At 41.3% G+C, this 16,911-nt stretch overlaps 1 protein-coding gene across 4 annotated transcripts in view; it reads left to right on the plus strand.

The window, feature by feature from the left end:
- The window catches only part of cep44 (centrosomal protein 44), a 68,128-nt gene that overhangs the window by 44,305 nt on the left and 6,912 nt on the right, over positions 1-16,911 (plus strand). For all 4 annotated transcript variants that reach the window (XM_033018321.1, XM_033018320.1, XM_033018323.1 and 1 more), the window contains 4 exons: positions 4,311-4,448; positions 8,276-8,479; positions 9,541-9,616; positions 12,464-12,594. In XM_033018321.1, coding sequence (XP_032874212.1) covers positions 4,311-4,448; positions 8,276-8,479; positions 9,541-9,616; positions 12,464-12,594 — 549 coding nt within the window. The remainder of the gene's footprint in view (positions 1-4,310; positions 4,449-8,275; positions 8,480-9,540; positions 9,617-12,463; positions 12,595-16,911) is intronic.

Below are 16,911 nucleotides of genomic sequence, written 5' to 3' on the forward strand. Positions count from 1 at the left end.
CCTCATTGGCCGTGACGCTCATCACAAGAGTTGGGATGTTACATTGCAGTTATTACAAAACATTGATTAGACCACGCTTGGAATATGGTGTCCAGTACTGGTTGCCTCTCTATAGGTAGGATGCGGTCAACCTATAGAGGGTGCAGAAAAGAATCACAAATAAGTTGCCTGGACTGGAGGGCTTGACTTAAAAGAAGTGATTAGATAGGCTGGAACTATGTTCTCTGGAATGAAGGAGACTGGGGTGACCTTATAGGGGGGTTATAAAATTATAAGAGGCACTTATAGGATAGATAGTCTTTGTGCCAGAGTTGGGAGGTCTACAGGACTAGTTTAGATGGGGCATTTTGGTCGGCATGGGTAAGTTGGGCCGAAGGGCCTGTTCCTGCGCTGTATGACTATGACTAACTTTTCGCATATCATTTTTATGGACAGGATATTTTGGCATCAGTACTAACATTGCCATTTGTAACTCCTCAAATACTATCATTTGTTTCATCACCGTCTAAGTGAAAAAAACTATTTAAATCAGCTTTTGGCTTGGATCATAATTGTTAAAAAATTCACTTTTTTGTTTTGGAAATTGGTTTTCTTCGATTCTTTCCTATTTCTTTTTCCCAGCCACCCCCAATAGCTCCCTCCTTCCATGTTGTTGCTCTGCCCCCCTTTGCTATACCAATGATTGGTAGACGACTTGGATGGGGGAGTGAAGGGTGGAGATAGTAACCAAAGCTGGTTATAAGTAGAGAAGGTAGAGGGCTGCAGATTGTAGAATCTGACAAGAGAAGGTTGGGAATGAAGTGTAGAACCAGAGAGAGGGATGGTATATAAATGGGAGCAGGGAGTGGGAGACCTGGAGGGCTAGGGTAGAAGGAAGAGATGGAGGAGGGGAACAGAACTAGGTAAAAGTGGGTGGGTTTGTGGAAAGAAAGACCCCTTCTCTCACCTGTTTCTACCAGCAACTTCCCTTCTGGTTTCGTCTTGAAGGGCCTTGATCTGAAACATCATCTGTTTATTTCCCACCTTCCCTGCAAATATGCCCATTACCTGCCATGTCACATTGTTAGGGCTTTGTAATCTACCTGAGAGATCGGTGCAGCTCAATCACATTGCTAGATTAACTGCAGTCCCATAAATTGTTTGTATCCCATACAAACGGCTGCTCCCGTGTGGGTGCATAGAAATGAACTGCAGATGCTGGATTATACCAAAGATAGACATAAAGTGCTGGAGTAACTCAGTGGGTCAGGCAGAATCTCTGGGGGAAAAGGATGGGTGGCGTTTTGGGTCGGGACCCTTCAGACTGTGTGTGATAGACTGGAAAAATCTGTGATAAGCAAATTGATATCCATGAGCACTGAAAACTTGTGTCACAGTGCCATCTACAGGTCCAAATGCGAAATTACAAGATGAAATTATCACATAATATTGTGTTGACCATTTTGTAAACTTATTTAATAGTGATAGTTCTAACAAAGGGTCAACAACCTGAAATGTTAACGCTGTTCTCTTCCCACAGATGCATCCTCATTAATTTCAGTTTTTAAGCATCCCATACCAAGATATATGGTCCCAACCCGAAACAGCACATATACATGTTCTCCAAAGATGCTGCATGAACCACTGAGTTACTCCAGCACTTTGTGTCTTTTTATAAAAATGACAATCTTGTGGAAAAAAACTTAAGTTATATCTCTAGGGGAACAATTTTCTTTTTGCATATATTTCATTAGTGACATCCAAGACATTTTCAACGTGTGCAGGAAGGAACTGCGGATACTGGTTTAAACCGAAGATAAACACAAAATGCTGGAGTAACTCAGCGGGACAGGCAGAATCTCTGGTGAGAAGGATTGGGTGACATTTCGGGTAGAGACCCTTCTTCCGTTTTTAACATGGTTCTGTAGACAGAGGATCCTCAACCTTTGCCGTTTCTCAGTGAATCTCTGCAGCAAATGTTTAGTATGTCCCCCTGCATGTGGTCCTACACGGTAGAATGTGCCAGTTTACAATGGGACATGTTTATCATCAGGGACATCTGAGACATTTCCAATTTGAGGAAATAATTGTATCAAGTTTGTAAAGTTTATCATATGAACAAGTACATGTGCAATGGAAAATATCTTGTTTCTGCAGCATCGTTGGTACATAGGGTCAGTCAGACACACAAAATAAATTATACACATGCGTAATCCTTCCTCTAGCTTCACAATTCACAACTCTTCAATGCTTTTGTCTCACACCTTCTGTCTTTTCATCCCTGGCCTTTGTCCAATCAACTGCCCATCAAAAATCCTCCTCACCTGTATAAATTCTCCATTGATGCCGCCTGACCTGCTTAGTTACTCCAGTACTGTGTCTTCTATACAGAAATTAAACTATGCATAAAGATATGAGCAATAAGTGGTAGACACGAGTAACTGCAATGATAAACGCAAGGAAATGCAATTAATGGTAGTATTGCATCAAAGGAAACAACCTGTAATGTTGCTTTAAAAAAAACTGTCATCACTGAAGAGGGCACAGAAAGCCTCCCACAATGATGCAGAACCACAGGTCTGGTGTGAATGAGAAGATGAAAGTAATTAGCACAGTAAAAAGTTAGTATTGAAGGAATTAATGGGACTGAAAAGCAATAAATTACCAGGACGTGCAAACCTGCATCCCGGGGCTTTGAAGGAGGTGACTGCAGAGATAGTGGATGACACCTGACAAAATTTAATCATGTCTTCGATGGTTCTCAATGTTCAGCACTGCTTGAGAAAAAATGAGGAACAGTAGATCAGATAAACTGACATCAGCAGTATGGAAATGAACAGATCACTTAGAAAATGTTAATGGGATTGGACATTGCGAACTGTGCGGAGGTGTTGGGTGAAGCGATCGCCAAGCCTGCGCTTGGTCTCACTGATGTAGAGCAGTTGACTCCTAGAGCAGCGGATGCAATATATGAGGTTGGAGGAGGTGCAGGTGAACCTCTGCCTCACCTGGAAAGAATGCTTAGGTCCTTGGATGGAGTCAAAGGGGGAGGTAAAACGACAAGTGTAGCCTTTCCTGTGGTTGCAAGGGAAAGTACCGGGGAGGGGGTGGTTTGGGTGGGAAGGGACTAATTAACCAGGGAGTTACGGAGGGAGCGGTCCCTGCGGAAAGCTGAAAGGGGAGGAGATGGGAAGATGTGGCCAGTGGTGGGATCCCATTGGAGGTGGCAAAAATGTTGGAGGATTATCTGTTGTATGTGACGGCTGGTAGGGTGGAAGGTGAGGAGAAGGGGGACTCTGCCCTTGTTATCAGTGGGGGAATGGGGAATGAGAGCGGAGCTGCAGGATATAGAAGAGACCCTGGTGAGAGCCTCATCTATAGTCGAAGAGGGGAACCCCTGTTCCCTAAAGAATGAGGACATCTCCAACCTCATCTATTGCATCCGCTGCTCTAGGTGTCAACTGCTCTACATCGGTGAGACCACGCAGGCTTGGCGATTGCTTCACCCAACACCTCAGCTCAGTCCGTATTAACCAACCTGATCTCCCGGTGGCTCAGCACTTCAACTCTCTCTCCCATATCGAATGCGACCTTTCTGTCCTGGGCCTCCTCCATGGCCAGAGTGAGGCTCACTAAAAATTGGAGGAGCAGCACCTCATATTTCGCTTGGGTAGTTTACACCCCTGCGGTATGAACATTAACTTCTCCAATTTCAGGTAGTCCTTGCTTTCTCCCTCTTTCCCCTCCCCTTCCCAGCTCTCCCACAGCTCACTGTCTCCGCATCTTCCTTTCTTCTTGCCGTCCCCACCACCACATCAGTCTGAGGAAGGGTCTCGACCCGAAACGTCACCTATTCCTTCACTCCATAGATGCTGCCTCACCCGCTGAGTTTCTCCAGCATTTTTGTCTATCTTCGATTTTGCCAGCATCTGCAGTTCTTCCTTAAACAAACTGAATGACAGAGTGGGCTCAATTTAGAAAGTTTCTTTGTAAATAGATTCTTGATAAGTCAGTGGGTGAAAGTTTATTATGGTAGACACGAATGTGGTTAAATTTACAATCACATCTGTCACGACTTTGTCAGCCTCGAGGAGCTGAGTGACATGCTCCGGATTCATATGTTTGTATGGGAAATTGTGCATCTGAGGGCCTGACTTTCTATACTGTTCAATTGGAGAAATAAAAATCAGTCATTGCATTTTTGCAGTTTCTGAGTGCATTCTGCCATGTTATACCTAACAATGAATCAGCCCAGTCAAAGAGCACTTTCAGGTACATGTGTACACGAGTTGGAGAGAAAGTAGAATAAATAAACTTCTGTTTGTTTTCAGGTAAAACCTTTGGTGGAGCGTCATTTACCCAATGATGATCTAAAAACATTTTGCTTTTCATCCAATCCTGAGAATGAAATTATTGAAGACAGGCCACTTGTTCTTCGTGAATATACGGAACCATCAACTTCACATGAAGTAAGTTTTTACTCCTTTGAACAATATAAATGAAGAACTTATCTACCTCAACTTCAAGGTGGAAATTAATATGTAGTAAGTTAAATGAACCAAGCAAATTAGTATGGGTTGAATATGGTTGGGTGCAGGTCCGTGTATGGACTGAGTTCAGCAACCAAGTGTGCTGGCTGAACATGGCCAAGAGTGAGAGCAGAGTGGTAGAGCAGGCTCGGTGTGTGGATGTAATGCAAGGTGCACAGACATAACCTGAAGATGCCAGGTATGCATGCTGAATCTGGCGCTGGGCAACCGCAGATTGATCATTTACACATAAAGCAAATCTGTGATCGCAAACAAAGTAATTGGTGCAATCAGTTGATCTTTCATTTATGCTTATTTGGGTTTCAAAATGTAAGTTCCAAACTTGCCATAGATAGTCCAAACCTAAACTTTAGGTTGCAAACTTACGAAGATCACTTCGTGTTAAATTTTGATTGTGTATTGTGTGTTCTTTTTCATTGTACCGCTGCTGGCAAATTCATTTCACTTGCAATTTATGTGCAAGTGACGAATAAAACTGATTATTGTTGATTGTTGTTGTTGTCATGTTAACTTTATCCTAACACTGTACCTCAGACTTCAGTTTTAGATTCATTCATATGCCTCTTTACTGATGTATTTCTTGCATAATTTCTACCATTTCCAAGTAGCGCAAGTTTGCTTTTGGCTCCGTGTGGTTGTATTCAGGACCATGTGTGGACTGAGTACAGCAGCCAAGTGTGCGGGCTGACCATGGTCAAGAATGAAAGCAGGCACTGACTTCACTCCAAATATTTTTTTTTATGCCTGTTTTTTTCTCACTCCCCAGAGCACCCTGCTGTTCATTTATTTAAATCCCATTTTGAATATTATTTCTTGCCAAATCCCAACATCAATTTATCACCTGTTATTTGCCTTCCTACTCTTTCTTTTAATGCATTAAGCATCAATTCTGTACTGTTTTGCTACTCACTGTGAACCTGCAATCATACTTCAGGAGCCCATCAAGGCATTGATTGTTTCTCCTTTTCCGTTGTAGCAACATCAAGAGTTCAATTTTCCTCCTGGTCCTTCTCACATCATCCATCATTGACCCAGTTGAGGATCAGCAAATAGTCATGTTGCCTTCCGGAGTATACATGTATTTAGTAGGATATTGAGCAGAGTACATGATGACGATTCACCAGGATACACATCGGTATGAGGATCCATAAAATATAAAGAAAGTTATGGAGAAATTGGGTCTTGTTTTAATTGGCATATTAGAAATTGCAAGATAATTTGATTCGGAAGCTTAAAATGAAGAAGTGGGATTGGATGAATAGAAATGGACCGTACCCAGAATGAAAAGACAAAGATTTGCAATTTAAGAAGAGATTTAGGGTAGGAAGATGGAATTGATTACTAATTTCCTGTAAGTATGCAGGAAATGAAGGATAGTGGGGAAAGAACCGTCCTGGCACATATGCACGTCCTAATTTGAGCTGATCCTCTCATGGTCACTGTCGGGGGTCCAGCCCTGAAGACCTGGCTTCCATACTGCATATTGATCAGAGACGTGCCGAACGATTCGGGCCTGTAAATGCTTCTTTTTGCCACATCCTGGCAGATGCAACAATTACCTCAATTAATCACACCCAATCACTTGCCTATCTCCAAATTACAACAATCAAGTCTCGTAAATCAACATTCCTGTGATTCACCACACCCTTTCAAACTTCACTGTGTTGCAAACCTTGCCCACGAACCTTGCATGCACATACTTGCAGCAATTTAACATTGTAGTAAGGTCACCCAAACACTAATTGACAGGAGTTCCTTCTTTCTTGCATGACAAGGTAGCATGGAAACACATGCAGCTGCAACAAACTGGAAGAGAGGTACTTCTGCTTTTCCTATCACCCATGGCGGAGATGCTGCTGTCTTGAATTGTGACACCTATTGCCAGCACAGGGCTGAAGCTGATAATTGTCAGGATGTCCTTGTTCTACATCCTCATCATATCCACCTTCTCTACAACCTACAGGTCTTGGAAGCACATTTCCATTACTATGTTCGATACACACTATAAATTCATGATTATGCAGTCTAATTTGGCTCCAACTCCTTCTGCACATGGGCAGGATCATAAACGATGATGATTCAGAATACAGGAGGAGATAGAGAGCATGGTGTCAGGACAACTCCCTCAATGTCAGCAAGACAAAGGAGCTAGATATTGACTTCAGGAAGCATGGTGGAGTACATGCCCCAATCAGTATCAATGGTGTCATAGTTAAGTGGTTGAGAACTTCAAGTTCCTTAGAGTCAATATTACCAACAATCCGTTGTGAACCAATGACATTAAAGGCTAAACCAATGCCTTGTACATCCTTAGGAGATTGAGGAAATTTGGCATGCCTATGATGACTCTTACAAAGGGTCAAGAGCTTCAAATTCCTGGGCGTGCATATCTCTGAAGATCTTTCCTGGTCCGAGAACACTGATGCAATCATAGAAAAAGCACATCAGCGCCTCTACTTCCTGAGAAGATTACGCAGAGTCGGTATGTCAAGGAGGCTCTCGCTAACTTCTACAGGTGCACAGTAGAGAGCATGCTGAATGGTTGCATCGTGGCTTGGTTCAGAAACTTGAGCGCCCTGGAGCGGAAAAGACTACAAAAAGTAGTAAACATTGCCCAGTCCAATATCGGCTCTGACCTCCCATCCAGCGAGGGGATCTATCACAGTCGCTGCCTCAAAAAGGCTGGCAGCCTCATCAAGGACCCACACCATCCGGGCCATACACTCACCTCCCCACTACCTTCAGGTAGAAGGTACAGGAGCCTGATTACTGCAATGACCAGGTTCAGGAATAGCTCTTCCCCACAGCCATCAGGCTATTAAACTCGGCTCGGACAAAACTCTGAACATTAATAGCCCATAATCTGTTTATATAGATCAGTTTATTTATTCATGTGTATATATTTATACAATGGTATATGGACACACTGATCTGTTCTGTATTCGTGCCTACTATGTTCTGGTGTGCTAAAGCAAATCAAGAATTTCATTGTCTTATCAGGGACACATGACAATAAACTCTCTCTCTCTCAAACTCAATGCTAGCATTTATTTCAAGAAGGGTTGTATACAAAAACATTGATGTAATGTTGAGGCTCTATGGTGCTGGGAAGGCCACATTTGGAATATTGTGAACAAATTTGGGCACCATATCTGAGGCAGGATGTGCTGGCTCTGGAGAGGGTCCAGAGGAGGTTTACAACAATTAACCCAGGAATTAGTAGGTTAACCTATGATGGGCACTGGGCCTGTACCCGCTGAAGTATAGAAGAATGAGGGGGGGACCTCATTGAAACATATAGAACAGTGAAAGGCTTGGATAGAGTGGATGTGGAGAGGCTGTTTCCACCAGTGGGAGAGTCTAGGACTAGAGGTCACAGTCTCAGAATTAAAGAACGTTCTTTTAGGAAGGAAATTAGGATAAATTTCTTTAGTCAGAGGGGGGTGAATCTGTGGAATTCTTGATTAGTACAGGTGTCAAAGGTATGGGGAGCAGGCAGGAGAATGGGGTTAGGAGGGAGAGATAGATCAGCCTTGATTGAAGTAGACTAGATGGGCCAAATGGCCTAATTCTACTCCTATCCCTTATGACATGACACAAGCATGTCTAGTTTTGATTCTTTTGTTTGATGTTGATGAGTCTTTGAGAGGCGGCAACGATGCATTTTAAATCATTGCTGTTCTTAAAAAATTAAGTTGTCACTTTTGTTTTGAAAGTGTTAATCTGGTTATTTGTTTGGTTGACAGTCACAGGCACTGGAGATCTCCATGCTTAAGCAGCAGATTGCCAAATGTGAGGAGAAGCTCCAGGTGCTGGACGTGGTACAGAGTAAGCTGCAAGCTTTAGAATGCTCTACAGCTGGGAAAGTGATTATAGATGCGAGGGATTGGAACAATCTACTGAGCCGCGTTGTACTGTTGGAAACTCAGCTGTTGCTACATTCCAAAAAGGTGAGTCAGAAATTTATTTTGGACGTGCTTTGTTCATCGGCATAAACTCAAGACATCCTCAATAGCAAACCTGGTGCTGCTCTGACTCAATTTGAGTGTTTCTGATACGGGTCACTGGATAATGAGAATTCTGGCCAACTCTACACTCCACCCATCTCCCAGAATTTCCTCAGCCTCAACTATTGATGCCAGGTGAAGTTAGCTCTGCTAAGACCAGAAATCCCTGCTGCGGTGCAGCTGTTCCTTGTTTAAGTTCTCATTTTTGCGCTTAACAATATCACCCCATATCTATTTACCGTCTTTTGCTTATCTAGATTCCCTGAAGCGTTAGCAATGAATAAGGTTACATTGTCTACGTTATAGTCATGCTTATTCTTGAAATGGAAGAATCCAATGTATGCTGAGTAGTTGCTATGGATATCCATATGTTCTTGTTAAAAATTCCTTGATATTCCTAGTAAAACAAGGAGAAAGCTTAATTCTGGAAGTGTCATAGAGGATCATAGAGTCAAAGTGTTATTAAAAGAGCTACTTGACATTTGAATTGACAACAAATGCCATAGCAACACACGCAGAATTATTTTATTAGAAAAATAAAGTATTGCTAAGAGACACAAATTCTTTATATGGGCCATTTTAGTGCAGTTGTTTTGGTGCTTCGGACCAAATGTTTTTTTTTGGTTTGTGAAGTTCACAGTAGATTAAACAAAATGAAAAATGATAGAGAAAATAATCATACTTTGAGAGAGCTGGCTTAAGCAGGATCTGAAATGGATTAAAAAAATCTATTGGAAATGTGGCATATTTTTACCTATCTATTGAATAATTAATCTTTGACTTGTACCAATCTGTATCTTGCAATTGATATGTACTACATCTTTCCAATAATTTTAAAGCATGCAATTTTCTCCTGACATAAATGAAAAATATCTTGTCTTTGGATGAATAAATTGATAATATTTGGGTCAGTTCTGTAAAATTCCTATAAAGCAAGTTTAAAAAAAATCACATTTGTCTGTAATTATTTTTAGCTCGCATAATAGCTTGTCTTTCATCTCCAGAATGATTTGCCTTCTGATTCCATTGGTGGGAATGATGAATATACTTCATGCCAAATAACAAGCCATAACTCTTCAGGTAAACTGATATTGTAAAAATTAAATAATAATTGTCTTCTGAGGCAATCTCTCAGGATTGTGGATGATTTGCTTTTTCTCCCTTTTTTTGTGTGTTCTGAGGTGCATTATGAGCAATTAAAAACATCTGAGTCTTCTATAGATGGGGCAGGTGGTGCCTCATGGGATAGGTGAGTGGATAGTTTGTACACAAAAACAAAAAGTGGCGGTCAATTGAACATTCAAACCTACATTCAGTGCAATCATTGTTAATTCAATCTTGATTTCAACACCACATCCCCCCCTCTCTCCCCATAACCCTTGGCTACTTTGCAGTTTAAATGCCTTATCAATCTCGGTCTTGAAAGTATTCAGTGACTGTGCCTCCTCAGTCCTCTGGGACAGCCAATTCCTGAGACTCATGACCTGAGTGTGAGCTTCTTGCTCATCTTAATCTGGAATTGGTGATGCTTATTCTAAAACTTTGCTCCCTGGTTCTATATAACCTCGCCGCAAATTTCAGTATCCATTCAAAATCTTGTTTCAATGAAGCCACCTTGCATTTCCTCTTGCTTCAATGAATATAGGGCCAGCTGCACATCTTTTCTTCATGCATCATAAACTGAATTCCAAGAACCAATCCAGTGAACTTTCTGTGCATCACCTCCAATGCAAGTACATCTTCCTTAAATATGGAGATGAAAACTGCATGTAATACTTTAAGTCCTGGCTCATAAGTGCCTGAAAAGCTGCATCAAAAGGTCCCTTATTTCATTCTCCATGCTTCTTGCAATGTCTATTATGCTGCAGTCTAAACCTCAAACGGTTGATGGCACTCAGCCTGTATTTGCTGGAGTTTAGATGGATGAGGGGGGACTTCAATGAAACTTGCCGAATAGTGAAAGGCCTGGATAGAGTGAATGTGGAGAGGATGTTTCCACTAGTGGGAGAGTAGGACCAGAGGCAATAGCCTCAGAATACAAGGACATACCTTTAGAAAGAAGATGAGGAGGAATTTCTTTAGTCAGAGGGTGGTTAATCTGTGGAATTTATTGCCACAGACAACTGTGAAGGCCAAGTCAATGGTAATTTTTGTATTTATATTTGTTGAGTGGTGTGGGCTGAATCACTTGCAGTTCAACACCACCAAGACTAAGGAGTTAGTGGTTGACTTTAGGAGGAGAGGAACACCCCTGTCCCCTGTCTCCATCAATGGTGTGGATGTGCAGTTTACCAAGGAGTACAAATACCTTGGAGTTTACCTGGACAGTAAACGACTGGTCCAGGAATGCCGAGGCCCTGTACAAGAAGGAACAGAGCCGGTTGTACTTTTTGAGAACGCTCCGTTCTTTCAACGTCTGCAGTAAGATGCTGCAGATGTTCTACCATTCGGTGGTAGCCAGTGCCATCTTTTTCGCCCTTCAGCAGGACGAAGGCCGCGAACGCCAACAAGATTAACAAACTCATCAGGAAGGCTGCTCCTTCCCGGGGCGGGGTTGGATTCATGAGAGGTGGTCTTGGAGGGGAGGATGCTCCTTAAACTGTGGAGCATCTTGGACAATGCAGATCACTCCCTCCACGACACACTGGTCAACCTGAGGAGTACTTCCAGCAACAGACTGGTTCCATCAATGGGATTGAGGGGGAAAGATACATTGGCCAAGATTGACTGGCCAAAGTAGACATGATGGGCCGAATGGCCTAATTCTGCACTTGGAACTTATGATCGTTACTTCTTCATGTTTTCCAGAGATGCTGCCTGACTGCTGATTTATTCCAACACTTTGTGTCCTTTTAAATTTTAACCAGCATCTGCAGTTGTTTGTTTCTACACTGTGCAAGAGACAAAGCATTAATGCAAAAACATGATTTTAAAAAAATAATAAGTCCGTGTTTGTGCAAGAGGTTGACCAGTCAAGGAAGAATTAGGTCAAGAACCTGATAGGTGAAGGAAAGTACCTGTTCCTAAACCTGCTAATCTAGTACTTCAGACTTCTGTCCCTCCTGCTCGATGGTAGCATGGCAAAGCAGATAGGGTTTGGATGATTTCACTGCATTTAATAAAAAGATTTATAGAGGTTCATTTGGTATCCCAATAATGATAAAGTTCTGAACCAAGAGTGGCAAGAGGGGATTTAGCTGGATGGCTTTTCACTGGTTGGTATGGATGCTGCAGGAGGATGTTTTTTGCTGTTAATTTTAATATTTTAAGTTTTAATTAATATATTTTCTTACAACATTCCATTTTAAAGTTGAATCTGATGACTAAGGAAAATGCACAACTTGTTAACAAGCCATTACAGGAATGATAAATTTTATCTTGGTCAGAGTTGACATCAATATCTTTCAAAATGGAACTGCATATGCTGGTGTACACTGAAGATGGACACAAAATGCTGGAGTAATTCAGCGGGTCATGCAGCATCTCTGGAGAAAAGGAATAGGTGAAGTTTCGGGTCGAAACCCTGCTGAAGAAGGGTTTACTCCTGCATTTTGTGTCTACTTTAAAATGTATTTGCTTTTAATAATTGTTATGCTGCATTGCACAATTGCAGTATTTGTAGTTTGCCTGCACACTCTCAAGTTATCTTAAATATTTATACTTCTGTAAAATGTCATTCTTGATGCAAAATGGTGATAACGCAGGAATTCTGAAGATAATAATTTTTTGATATTGGGTGGGAAGTGTCAACCAATAATTGGCAATAGGCACATATGACTGCGTACTGAAGCTCAAGCAGCAATGTCTGTTGCTCCAAACAATGCCTGGCCTACTTTTTTTTTCTTCACTAAATCAGTGTCTGGTATCTGGCCTTGCACAGGCATGTCAAAAGGCAGAGGTTGACTCAGGATGAATATTTCTTTGCAGATAAAGAACTGAGAGTGGAGACGCCAGGGAGCCTCAGCTATCAATCATCTGGATACAACTCGCTGTTATCAGCAGACGAATCGCCCAAAGCAATGTGCATCAATTCGTTATCTCTGACAGAAGTCACAAAGGTGAGTAAAATTGGATGAGATTTTCTTACGTCCTCTTTAAACTAGAGAGCGTGCTAATGTTTAGTTTAGTTTAGAGATGCAGCATGGAAACAGGCCCTTCAGCCCACCAAATCCATGCCGATCATAGATCACCCACTTTACATTAGTTCTATGTTACACCACTTTTGTATCCACTCCCTACACACTCGGGGCAGTTTACAAAGCCAATTGACCTACAAACAAGCTTTCAGACATGGAATGAGACCGATTGGCCGAATGGCCTAATTCTGCTCTTATGTCTTATGAAACCAGCACCCAGAGTAAATCCACACCGTCACATGGTACGCCACTGTCCTGACATAAAATATTCTTCCATTTTGGTTATTTAAGTCAAAAGTGGCATCACCTCTAGAATTCAGGATTAAGACTGAAACATTGAAGGTTAAAAATGAATTGTTTTGAAAATATTGTCAACGTGGTTCATTCAACCTTACTTTCTATCAAAGAGAGCAAGAAATATACACACAAAAAATAATGATTTCTTATAACATTACGACAGTTGTCAAAATCAAGAATATGCAAAGTTAGAGGGAACGGTGGTAGTTGGAGATGATAGAGGGAAGAAGGCAGATGTAAGAGGAACTCATTTGAATGAGAATGGTGTCTGGAGACTGGAGAAAGAGTACTGGAAGTGGAGTAAATGAAGACATGAAATGGGATAGAGATTGGAGATGTATTTCGGGTTCTGGTTAACTTACTCATACTATCATAATAATATGGTATCAACATGCTCATAATATCCAAGTTCGTTTTGGAGATACAATCGAAACAGGCCCTTCGGCCCACTGACTCCAAGCTGACCAATGATCATCCATACACTTGTTCTATGTTATCCCAGCTCTGCATCCTAAACACTTGGAGCAATTTACAGCAGCCAGTTAACCTACAAACCTGCACTTCTTTGGAATGTGGGAGGAAACCGGAGCACCGACTGCGGTTTGTTCAACTGCCCCGACCGCGGGACAATAAAGAGGAAAGAAGATTAGACTTTATTGCCTTCCATCACAGTGAGGAACGTGGGGAATCCGTGTGGTGGATGTTTAAATTAGCTTTTATGTAGTTGTGTGTCTTGTTGCTTTTTTAGTATGACTGTATGGTAAATCGAGTTTCACTGTACCTTAATTTGTACGCGTAACAATAAAATACCTTTGAACTTTGTACATTGAAAAATGAATGGAATAACAGTTTTCCAAATTTATATTTGAATCTTCCTATCCATTACAGTAAATTGCTTGAAACTAGGGATGAAAATTGAAGCTCGATAAACCCTTCAATCAAGGTCAAGGTTGTGACAGTACTGCCTTTTACCCCCACATCATTGAAGAGTCTATGATCACCAAAGTAGAATGAATGTGATCTATTTTGGTCAAGGCTATTGCTAAATTGAGGGGCTGAAATTTGTTTAGTCTCTGACTCATCAGCATTACAGAGGTTAAGAAATGAATGTCATTGCACCAGATTCTTAGTCATTCGCATTTCAAAGAGTTGAATATGCACACTCATGCTTCATGGGGCAATAACATGTCTTGAACACTGACGTTTGGGGGTGCAAAGTTAATTAGACAGCCAGATGCAGCAAAACAACCATTGTAGCTGAATGAGACAAGATTTCTTATTTTATCGCAAGGTTAGAAAATATATAGAATGTGCAGGAAGGAATTGCAGATGCTGGTATGCACTGAAGATAAACACAAAATACTGGAGTAATTCAGCGGGTCAGGCAGCATCTCTGGAGAAAAGGAATAGGTGATATTTTCTCCATTCCCAATATATAAAATATATAATTGTGCTAAAAAACAAATATAGCAATAGGGTCAGAAATGTCACTCCTTCAAACGTTACAATGTTGGAACAGTTTAAAGATTGCAAGATAACTTGGCAATGTATGAAACTGGAAACACATAGAACAGGAAAAAATTAGTGGGTTTTACAGATGAAGTGAATAAGTTTAAAATTAGAAATAAATACTCAGTAAGTTGGCAGCATTTCTTGAAAAACAGTTAATGTAACCGGTCCACAACTGTGTTTTCTCAGTATGCGTCCTTTTTGGAAGTTCTACTTGTTGGACAGGAGTTCTGTGAGACCCTCTCTCTGTTCCCTCTCCGTGATTCCTTCTGCTTGTCTGCTCTTCCGCCATGTTTTGAACCAGACTCGCTGCCACTGACATGTGTGTATCATCACCGCTCCTCTGCTGAACTGTTACTGTTTGAAATGTTAACTCCGCTTCTCTCCCCACAAATACTACCTGACCCACTGAGTATTTCAACCATTTTCAGTTTTACTTACGAATTTCCAGCATCTGCAGACAACACCACAGATTAGAATTGAATCTGGCTTGCTGGAGTTGTGAAAGAGCTACACTGGCTCTACCACTGTACATCCCAGCTCAGAAATCAGTAAAAAAACAATGGAATAAATATAAACATAGTTAAATCGGGCCTTAGAATACTGGGCTTTACCTCAAGGAAGTTATCATACAAAATCCCATTTTACAATCTGATAGAAGTAATGTTATGGGACTCATTCTATATGAGACTATAGGATCACTGTGTTGAAATCTGGATACTACTTTTCATGAAGGGTCTACTGTCCCAGGAGAGAATCTAGCACCAATTTAGCAATGATATGGGATTGATTTAAGATTGTAAGTAATTAAGATTGAACTGTCTGCTAGGCGAGAAAAAGGCAAACGATTTCCTCTGTTAATGACTTGAGCCTGGGTTATAATTTTGCAATTCACACCTGGAGGTGATGTCAGGAGGCATATCTTCAGCCACAGGGAAGCAAATATCTCAATATTTAAAGTTTAAGTTGATGGATTTTTGACAGGTTTAGATGCTAGCGTTTAAGAGACAGATCAGCCATGATCCAACTTTGTGATTCCTGACCACTTTGAATGAAAGTCCTACTTGTTCATACTTAGTAATATGCACTCGCCCAATCCCCGTAAAGGGTTTACGCTGTCATTGCCATTCCTTTCAAACATTTTGGGCCCTCCTGGAAGTTCCTGGTGACACCTGGCAACTTCCCAGCCAGTCGCGAAGTTCCCAAGTAAATTTATTTAATATTATTAAAACCCCCTGTAATGTTTGGCATTTCCTCTGAAAAGGTGTTTGCCTCAAACTTTACTAAATGACAGATTACATTTGAGAGACTACACTATTTCTTGCCTTTCCTGTGTAGAGCACAAAGATAAGTTGAAACAATGGAGTGCAGTTGTTGGTTTACAAAAATGAAGACACGAAGTGCTGAAGTAACTCAGCAAGACAGGCAGCAATTCTGGAGAACATGGGTAGGTTCTAGACTTCAGACTTTTGATGGAAGACTTAAGGGCCAGTCCCACGGCGATTTTTTTCAGTGACTGCCGGCATTATATCAGTGTCGCCACAAGATTTTGAACATTTCAAAATCCAGCGGCAACAAAAAAAAAAATGTTGCGACACTTGAAAAAACACCGGGCGTCATACGTCATCACGCAGCGAATTTTTCGGTGACCTGATACGTCAGTCAATGATGCCAGCAGTCGCCGAAAAAATCGCCAGGTGTGACAGGCCCTTCAGACACAAGAAAACTTGTGTTGTTCAGGTTTAGACTTTGTCTTGCAAGTGTCATTCTTTCCTTAAAAACAATGGTATTTAAATGACCGAAGTAGAATAATCAGTTTCAATGCTTGCATTCACACTGCCTCATTCAATCACATCATGAATATTACAAATGAGACTATTTTGCACAGCTGTTTTCCAAACATCTTTCAGTCATAGATTTTCTTAGATTGATTGGATACAAAGAAAACAAAGCTCTTCCAAAAAGTTAGGGCCATATGAGTGTATAGGGAACAATTTCTCAAAGCATAAAGAAGTCCATATTGCTTCAATTTAGTTTATTGTCACGTGTACCTAGGTACACGGCATAGCTTTTCTTGCGTGCTGAGCTTTTATTGCGTGACGAAGTGTGCTAGCAATCAACTCATTTCATACACAAGCACATCAAGGTAGTGCCAGAGAGAAACTGTGGGAAGGAACTGCAGATGCTGATTTAAACTGAAGATCAACACGAAATGCTGGAGTAACTCAGTGGGACAGGCAGCATCTCTGAAGAGAGGGAGTGGGTGACGTTTCGTGTCGAGATCCTTCTTCAGACTGGTCAGGGATAATTGTGCTAATAGCTACCTGCCCAGCAGGTTCCTTCTAGAAGTGCACATGTACATACCTGTAATTTCTAGTCCTGCTTTTTAGCCTTGTACTCAAAAGCAACAAGTGTGGATCTGAACAATTTAAT

This window comes from Amblyraja radiata, chromosome 3, assembly GCF_010909765.2.
Source record: "Amblyraja radiata isolate CabotCenter1 chromosome 3, sAmbRad1.1.pri, whole genome shotgun sequence".
Lineage (NCBI taxonomy): Eukaryota > Metazoa > Chordata > Chondrichthyes > Rajiformes > Rajidae > Amblyraja > Amblyraja radiata.